Source organism: Mustela nigripes, chromosome 1, assembly GCF_022355385.1.
Source record: "Mustela nigripes isolate SB6536 chromosome 1, MUSNIG.SB6536, whole genome shotgun sequence".
NCBI classification, from domain to species: Eukaryota; Metazoa; Chordata; class Mammalia; order Carnivora; family Mustelidae; genus Mustela; species Mustela nigripes.
In genome coordinates, this window is record NC_081557.1 from 60,854,924 (window position 1) to 60,865,031 (window position 10,108).

The 10,108-nt window shown below is 38.5% G+C and overlaps 1 protein-coding gene across 3 annotated transcripts in view; it reads left to right on the forward strand.

The window, feature by feature from the left end:
* CCDC83 (coiled-coil domain containing 83) overlaps positions 1-2,936 on the forward strand; it is a 54,834-nt gene extending 51,898 nt beyond the window's left edge. For all 3 annotated transcript variants that reach the window (XM_059391549.1, XM_059391530.1, XM_059391539.1), the window contains one exon: positions 2,530-2,936. In XM_059391549.1, coding sequence (XP_059247532.1) covers positions 2,530-2,691 — 162 coding nt within the window. In that variant the 3' untranslated portion in view covers positions 2,692-2,936. The remainder of the gene's footprint in view (positions 1-2,529) is intronic.
* The last annotated feature ends 7,172 nt before the right edge of the window (positions 2,937-10,108 follow it).

Here is a 10,108-nt window from a genome sequence, read left to right on the forward strand (position 1 = left end):
TCATTAACAGGGGTTCATTCCTTGTATACCATGTAAGTTATCTAATGCTATATAACAAATTACCTCCAAACTTAGTAGCTTATAACAACTGTCATTTATTCTCTTTCATGGCTTCTGTTGGTTAGGAATTTGGGAAGGGCTCCAGTGGACAGTTCTCACTTGGGCCCTCAGGCAGTTGCAGTCCTATGTCAGCGGGGGCGATGAGGTCATCTGAAGGCTTGACTGGGGCAGGAGGATCCACTTCCAGGGTGGCTCACTCATATGGCTGGCAAGTGAATGCTGGCTGAACTGGGAGTCTCTGTTCTTCACATGGGCTCTCCACAGGGTGCCCTTATTGTTTCTATTATGGTGTCTGCCTTCTCTGAGAACAAGCAATACCAGAGACCAAGGTGAAAGCTGCAATATTTTATAAGACTTATATTTGGAAATCATATACCATCTCTTTCTCATATTCTAGTCGTTGATGTAGTTACAAAGTTCCACCCAAAGGGAGGGAATGTAGCTCCTGCATCTGGAAAGAGGAAGGAGCACCACACTCTAAGAACAGCATGTGGGATAGGATATGTATTGGTATGGCCATCTTTGGAAAGTATAGACTGCCACATATACCATATTAGGTGAAAACTGGAGTGTCAAAGCTTTTTACTTTTAAAGCCTTTTTGGTACATTCCAATTACTCCCATATCTATCCCTTGCCATTTTCCTTCTTGGTACTACCAATAACTTTAAAAATTCTCCTAGAACTTAAAGTCTGGTAAGAGAACGAGTGCTGTATGAAAGCAGAAGAAACTGAAAAAATCAACAAAAACCATTTTAGCTGAATACACCTCAGTCCTGCTAACATCAAGTGACAAAGACTAAAGTTCTAGTCTCTATGGCATTCAAATACCCCCATGGGGGTTTTGAAATCATGACACTTGGTATGTTATCATGACCTCAGGCTAGTGCACCATTGTTTACAAAATTCCAAAATCACATACCATTTGGCTGAATGAAAGGGCTTCTTACTTTCCATGGAGGTTTTTGAGGGTGGAAATGGCACTATGTATGCTATGGACTGAATTGGATCCCCCATCCCCATTCCCACTCCCACCATATTCATATGTTGAAGCCCTCACACCCAATCTACAGATAGGGTCTTTAGGAGGTAATTAAGGTTAAATGAGGTTAAAAAAAAAATGGAGCCCCAGTTTGATAGGAAGGTGACTTATAAGAAGAGGATTTGCCTTGTAAGGACACAGCGAGAAGGCAGCCATCTGCAAGCCAGAAAGAGAACTCTTATCAGAACCCATCCAGTGTAGCACCCTGATCTTGAATTTCCCAGTCTCCAGACTGTGAGAACTAACTAAATGTCTGCTGCGTAAGCCAGTCCATCTATGATACTTTGTCATCACAGCTTGAGCAGACTCTGAAATATGTTGGAGACATCCGTCAGTTTGTTTTTCTCCTATCTTGTGTTTCGTGTAGCTCTATAATCACATATTTTAAAAATAAAATAAACACAACTATATGCATTTTTGAGGAACAAAATAATGCCTTCCTTTTTTCATTCAGTGATTTTTCCTAAATTCTAATAAATGTTTCTTGAAAACCCCACACATGCCAGGTACTTGTTAGATGTTTGGGAATTTATGGGGAGAATAGGCAGAAATGAAGTTTCAAAGATGCCTATATGGAAGGTCCTCCCCTCAAACTGTTACATTCTAGAAGACAGATTAGAAAATCACTAATCAATATACATGAGGAAAGTAGCACCTGTATCTGTCTCCCTGACCAGTCCGTCTGTGACCTTATCATTGCACCTCAGCACTTGGTACAGGGCCTGGTCCAAAGTAGGAACTCAGGAAAGGTTTGCTGAAATGTTGAAGGAATTCAAAAGAGAGAGTTATGGCTTGAGGAGGCTTCTAAGAGGAAGGCATGCTGGGTAGGGCCTGAGCTGTTTCAACCCACTATTGGGTTGGCTGGGATTTCATGTAAATGAGATTTCTAATTCCATGTGCGGATATCTTAAGCTATAGTTAGTTTGACAGAATATGTCAGTTTTACTTATACAGTACCCAGTGGTCCTTTGAGAAGTGAAAAATTCATGGAGCATTTGCTTATAGTTAAAGTGATGTTTACAGATCCTTCCCATTGTTCTTGAATAATGTAGAAAACTCTGCTGTGGTTATATCCTGGCCAGCAGAGGGCTACATATAGCCAACACTTTTCTTTTACCAATTAAAGACTTTGAGAGAATGTATCTCCCCACTCTAATTGGTGCTCCCCACCCAACTCCCTGAAAGACAAGCCTGTTGGCTTGCTGCCTGCTCTTTGGGAGCTCTTGAAACCATGCCCCACTGGGTATACAAGCTTATTGAGTGGTTTTCTGTTTACAGTGGCTCTCATATTTCACATGTTATTCAGGCAGTTAAGAGGGCAATGAAATCTGTCAGATCAAGGCCAACTATAATAAAAGAAACCTAACTATTAAGACTGATACCCTGTTGGATAACCTCTCCTATTCTCTTCTGTGTCTGTTCACCATAGGATTATGTAAACCTGGGGCCCCTGCAAGTGAAACTCATGAGTGTGAAGAGCCAGAAAATGCCCATTCATTTTCAAGAGAAAGAAATTCCAGTCAAATGTTATGAAGATGTCAGGCGCCCAGAAAGCCGCATCACATATAAAATGATGAAGTCTTTTCTCTAAGACCAAACACTGCAAAGCAAAAATAACTTTTTCTTATAAATTTTCATTGGGAACTTAAGTGTATTGCTTGCCCATTTTATTTACACTTTGGTTCATTTTTAAACCAGTTGTTATTTCTAAAGGTCATGATGACATTTAAAATCCAAGTTCCAAGTATTCAGCTGTTCATTTATCTGCATGACAAAAATGAGAGTACACTTTATATTTCTATATCCAAGTATACAGAAAAATGATAATGGGCCCAAGATGGTTTCTGAGTTTCCTTACCACTTAAAGTCTGCTGCTTCATCTATCACTCCAATAAGAAACAGTTCAGTTAGGAGTTTTCCTTTTTTAAAGATTTTATTTATTTATTTGACAGAGAGAGATCACAAGTAGGTAGAGAGGCAGGCAGAGAGAGAGGAGGAAGCAGGCTTCCTGCTGAGCAGAGAGCCAGATGTGGGGCTCGATCCCAGGACCCTGGGATCATGACCTGAGCTGAAGGCAGAGGCTTTAACCCACTGAGCCACCCAGGTGCCCCAGTTAGGAGTTTTCTAAGACGAATTCTGAGACCTGTATAGCACTGACTACACAGCTTTGCCTCTGAGAGTGCTGAATGATAGACAGCCAAGCCACAATTCAAGCCTATTCTTCTTTAATCTAACACTATAATAAATATTAAATGCTTTAGAAACAAATGAATTTGAGGGTGGTAATTTATTATATAAAAATATTCCACCAAGAGTGAGATCCTTTTCCTCTCACTTCTGTTAAGTCTAAACTGCTGGGGGCAACTGGGTGATTCAGTTGGTGAAGGGGCAGACTCATGATTTCAGCTCAGGTCACAATCTCAGGGTCCTACGATCGAGCCCCATGTGGAGCCCTGTGTGGAGCGCCATGTCCCACCTTACATCAAGCCCCACATGGAGCATGGGCTAGGCTCCACGCTTGGTGGGGAATCTGCTTGTGATTCTTTCTCCCTCTCTCTCTGCCCCTCCAGCCCTCTCTGTGTCAAATAAATTAATAAATCTTAGAGAAAAAAATACAAGTCTAAACTGCTGAGTCCTGGTTCAAGACCATTACCACTTCCCTCTTGTGAGTGCCACAAGATAAGGACTACGACTGTGCCTGAATCTGACATCAACTTTCCATTTTAAAGCTACACTTACTTATAATGCTGTCTACAAGGAACATCTTTTAAATATAAGGCCAAAGACAAAGAGAAAATCAACAAGCCAAAAGTCAGTTTGAATGGTTGATAACTCCTAGTAAAGTTGATAACTCCTACTAAGACTAATCAAGAAAGAAAACAAAAAACAAATGAAGGGGCACCTGGGTGGCTCAGTGGGTTAAGCCACTGCCTTCGGCTCAGGTCATGATCTCGAGGTCCTGGGATCGAGTCCCCGCATCGGGCTCTCTGCTCAGCAGGGAGCCTGCTTCCTCCTCTCTCTCTCTCTGCCTCTCTGCCTACTTGTGATCTCTGTCTGTCAAATAAATAAATAAAACCTTTAAAAAAAATGAAAAAGGAAGTATCACTACAGACTTTACTGACATTATGAAAAACATCATAAAAGGAAATTAAAGGAAAAAACTTTCTCAATAAAGTTGACAACTTTGATGAAATGGAAACATTTCTTGAAAAACATTTCTTTCAGGAGGAAAAATAAATTCTGAATAGTCCCCAATCTATAAAAAAAAGATCTAATATGTACTTAAAATTTTCCCACAAGGAAAATTTCAAACCAAGATGGCTTGCTTTACTGGTAAATTTCTCCAAGGATTTCAAAAAGATAGAGTAGCAAACATACACAAACTCAGAGAACAGAGAAAAAAGAAACACTTCCAAATCATTCAATGAGCTCAATATAATCCTAACACCAACACCTGGCAAGTCATTACAAGAAAAGAGAATAACAGGCCAATATCTCTTGTGAATACAGATGTAAAATCCCCACAAAAATATTAGCTTATTGAATCTAGTTATACATGTTTCACGAATAAAGAACACAGGGTTGGTTTAACATTCAGAAATCAGAGTGGAAACACAAACAGAACCAGTGGATTAAATCAATGTGAATATGCTGCCTGTGATATTATACTATAATTCTGAAAAATTATGCTGTTGAGGGAAATTGGATAAAGAGTACATGCTATCTGTTCATATTATCTTTTCTTAATTTAAATTCAATTAGCCAACATGTACATCATTGGTTTCAGATGCGGTGTTCAATGATTCGTTAGTTGCTTATAAAACCCAGTGCTCATCATATCATGTGCCCATTATAATTGCATGTGAATTTATATCTTAAAATTTAAAAATAAAGGGTAAAATGAATGGAACATAGGTAACTCATACGATCATCTCAACAGGTGCAGCATTTGATAAAATTCAATACTATGATAAAAATTCATAATAGTATGGTAAAGCTCTCAGCAAACAAGTAATATCTTCAAAAAACTATAGCTAACACTCTACCTAATAGTGAAATATTAACCTTTTCCCACTGAGGTCAGGAACAAGACACATATGTTCACTATCATACTAATATTCAACAGTATTTAATGTAACTCGAAGTTATAGCCAGTTCAATAAAGGCAAGAAAAAGAAATTAAAAGCATAGAGATTAGAAAGGAAGAAGCAAACTCTACTACTTACAGATGTCAAGTTTCTGTACGTAGATAATCCAAAGTAATCTACAAACTAATAGAATTTATAAGTGAATTTAACAGTCACAGGGCAGAGGTCAACAAAGATCCACTGTATTTCTTTGTACTACAGCAAACAACTGGGAAAAATTTAAATCATTTATAATAAAATAAATTAATTAAATAAAAACATCAAAATCAAGAAAAACATCCAATGAAATATGAGCAAGACTTCTATGTTGAAGACTATAAAACATTGTTGAGAGAAATTAGAGATTATATAATAAATGGGGAATAGAGACATACACCATCATCATGGATGATGATTCAAAAGAGTTAAGATGTGAGTTCTTCCTATATCTGGAGATTCAGTGCAATCTCAAGAAAAATTAGCAGGTTTTTGTTTACAGAAATTAATGATCTAACATTATTATGGAAATCTATAACCTAAGCAAAAGACCTATAACAGCCAAAACAATCTTGAAGAAAAACAACAGAATTGAAGAACTTATTACCAAATTGCAAGACTTTCAATATTTAAGATAGTGTGGTTTTGACCCAAGGTTAAAAAGTCCAATGGAACAGAATGAAGAGTCCAGAAACCAACCCACAAAATCACTTGACCTCTGATGAACATGCCATTATAATTTGGGAGCAGGGGAGTTTCTTTTTTTCCCAATTAAAAAATGCTGAGTCAATTGTGTATGGGAAAAATGAACCTCGAACCTGTATCATACCTAATACACAAAAATCAATTCCAAGTGGACCAGAGACCTAAATATGGAAGGTAAAACAATAAGCTTCAAGTAGGAAATATAACAGAATGTCTTCGTGTTCCCCTTTACATACTCAATAGATTCTCCAAGTCTATGCTTGAATTGACATCTATATCTGGTTGGTGTGTAAATGTGGATTCAGCTGTGGTGGTCCACATGCCCCCTTCTCCAAGTCTACTGCTCCTTGTGTCACCTACTCCTTTGGGGAAAAAATGCTATAAAAATCACTAATCATAAACTGATAAATCGAATTTCATGAAAATTATAGTCTCTTTTCATTGAAAGATACTATTAAGAGTCAAAAGGCAAGCCACATCCTGGGAGAATATATTTTCTATATATGTAGCCAACAAAAAAATATCTAATATATATAAAGAACTTTTACAAATCAATAGGAAAAAAGACAACAATTTTAGGGGGAAATGAGCAAAAGATTTGAATAGGCATTTCACAAAAGAGTATATCCTAATGACTGCTAAGCATAAAAAGAAGATTGATATACATGCATCAGAATAACTAAAGTTAAAAGTTAAAAACAGCACAAATATTGACAAAGATACAGAGCAACTTGAACTCTTCTGTAATAGTTGGTGGGATCATAACTTGGCATAAAGACTTTGGAATATGTTTGGCAGTATCTATTAAACCTGAATATATATATATATATATATATATATATATATATATATATATATGTCATGATCCAGCAGTTCCATTCTTGTTTTAATACAGAACAAAAATGAGTGTTTATGTTTACCAGAAGGCACGATAACAATATTCCTATCTGCTTTACTGATAGTAGTCAAAATTTGAAACAACACAATGACTGTCAGTAATGGAATGTATAAATAAATATATACACACATACATACACATACACACACATGTGCACGTGCACGCAAATAAAAAAAGAGGGGAGACAGAGAGGGAGGGATGGAGGGTCACATTGTAGAACACTATACAGCAATGCAAAAGAATAAACTAGTGCCAAATATAGCTACATAGCTCAATCTCATATACATAAGATTGAAGAAAAGAGAGAAGACACAAAAGAGCACATATGATATGCTTCCATTTACACAAAACAGGACAGGCATACTAACCTTAATGATGGAAGTCAGAATAGTGGTTACCTTTGTGGTAGGGAATGATTAGGATGGTACATAAAGGAGTTTTCTGGTAATCTTGATCTGAGTGGCAGTTCACATGGATGTTTCACTTTATAAACATTAAGTAGGACGCTTAAAATTTGTATACTTGACTGATATTTTATACTTTAAAAGGTTACTCCCCAAAATGTCTCCCGAATATCTATCTTCCAGTCCATTCCATAAAGTGACAGTGTGGAAAGGCGATGCTTATGTTCTGCAGTGTGAATGGCAGTGACAGTGTTTCCTGATGGGAGGGCAGAACATTTTGTTAGAGTGGTCTTTCAGAGGTCAATAGAAACAGAAATGTCTTTGGAAAAGTTCGGAACAATATGAAGTGGATTTGCCAATTTTCTTTTTAAGAAAGAAAGGTAAACTTTTTATAGATAAGGTTTATCTTTACTTTTCTCAGATAGGAAAAAATAACTTACTGCCTTTCCACTGGGACAAATCAAAGAGCTTCCAGTAAACCAACAAACAGAGGCTATGTGACAGCCCACTGGTTTCAGTAGGTCAGCAGAAACTGACATTGTTTTTCTCTCACTCTTGGGAAGTTCAGACCATGAGATTATGAAAACAAGCCAGGCATAACATGGTAGGATTCCAGCATTAACTTGTTAGTCGTGGCAGTTTTTCACTTTACAATGTGAATTTGAATTGGAAGAAAATATCAAATAGCTAAAAGTCTTATTTGCTGCCAAGAAGATGTCAGAGTAGAAAAAGCATCCTTTGGAAAAGGAAAGGGAAGAATGTTCTTTCCTTCTGTTAATATAATTTCTTGTGTTTAGAATTTGCAGAATGGTACCATCTCTTAAAAAAAAAAAAAAAGTTTTTAACAACCCAAATTCTTAACAGTGTAGGGTTGTATCTTTGTGAGATGACATTTCAAAGCAAATCTCAACAAACCCCTGTACTACTGTGAACCTCCTATCAGTCTCACTCCCTCGAGAAATTGTTGATCAAACAAGTCCTTCCAGCCAGGCACTATGTGTAAGGCATTAGGGAGGCAAAATGAAATTGCCCCTTTCTTCAAGATGCTTAAGGTCCAGTAAGAGCCTGGTCGCTCTTCATACCAGCAGCAAAGAGGAGAAGGCAGGACATCTAGACATGTTCTAGGTGTGGTGGGTGGTTGTATTTAACTTGCAACATTCTATTTTTAGCACCCTTAGTAATAATTTTGGAAAAGAAATTTAAGATGAGTTTAGAAGGATTTTATGTAGTGGTTTCAGTTTTTAGAATAACCAAGCATGTGAGTTTTATATGTTGCCATTCAAGATTTGGGGGGTGGAAGAGTAGAGACTGTTAGCAGCTTTAGCCTCAGGCGAGGAAATTGCTTATTTTGGGCCAGGAATTAGATAAATTTGAAGAAATTAAGGAGATGGAAAGAGATAAGGCAGAGTATGGGAAAACACATTTTGTGGAGTCAGGCTGGCTATCTTGAATCTTGGGCAGTCCCTTGACCTCTTTTAAGCCTTGTTTCCGCTTCTATATTACAAGGACCTAATTCTCATCTTGCAGGATTTCTTTAAGGATGAAAAAGAGGACATGTGAGGTGCCTGGATGGCTCAGTTGTTTAAGCATCTGCCTCTGGCTCAGGTCATGATTCCAGGGTCCTGGGATTGAGTCCCACATTGGGCTCCTTGCTCAGCGGGGAGCCTGCTTCTTCCTCTGCCTTTGCCCTCCGCCCCTCCCCCATTCGTGCATTCTCTAATAAATCTTCAAAAAATTTTTTTTAAATTATTTTAAAGAGGACATATAACCTGTACATACTGGACATGCGATACAGGTCGTTGAAATAATGACTGGTAATTGACAGGAGTCTCTGCCAGTAAGGCCCAGGGTGTCCGACTGTCTCTGCAGTGCATTCCCATGTAGGGACAGAGCATGCCTGGGTCCCATCCGTCACATGCTGTGAGGCGCTGACCAGTGCCTGAGGATGGCTGCATGAAGGGGTTTTCTGTTCCGGGCTGGCTGGGGGAAAGGCACTCAGCTGCCGCCTGGCATGAGGGCCCCAAGGGGCCTTACCCAGGATCTGCTGATCCACATCAGGCTGTAGGGACCAGTCGTAAACCCACTTGCAAAATTCTTAAGAGTGTGGGGGAGGCTGGGTGGGCACCGTGGGTCAGTGGTAACATTGCTGGTTCTTTTTGAGTCCTATAGCCAGACACTAGTGCGATTCAGGGAACGGAGAGGCTAGGGGATTTTTGTGGCAATAAAGGGCTGTTTGTTAAAGGCCTGCTTGATCCTTCTTTGTTTTACTAGAGCTCAACACAACAGTTCTCTGTATTTTTCTTGGAATAAAACTGGCTTTTGCACTAGATGCAAGGAAATGTGCCCTCAAGCAGCAGAGGCTTTCTAAATATTAGTGACTTTAACTAGATTAAGTTATTTCCATTTCCTATTCCTGTGACTTTCTGAGGCTCAAGTTCTCAGAAAGGCTGCCTTTTCTTTAACTATGACTCTTTCAGTTGGTTATGTTTTTAATCATTCTATTCTTATGATCTGAGTAAGTGCTAAAAACCTTCAAGATGCTTTTAAAAATTCTTCATATAGAAATGTTTTTAGGTTTCCGGTAGAGTGAATGAGTTTGAAAGGGACTGCGGATTCAGATGTCCTTACAGATTCTTGGTAAAAAATTTTGTCAGCATTTCCTTCCTCAAACTGGGTGCTCAACTCACTGACCTCTTGCCTTCTTGGGTTCGGGCCATCTTTTTGTATAGTCTCAGCTATAAAAATATGCTAGGCCTTGCAACATTTCCCTCCTAAGAGGAATGAAAATGAACTATGCTGGACTCCCCTCTGCATGACTAACTGAGGTCAGCGAGGCATTTTTACCTTAAAGCCCCCAGACACCAGATCAGAGGGATG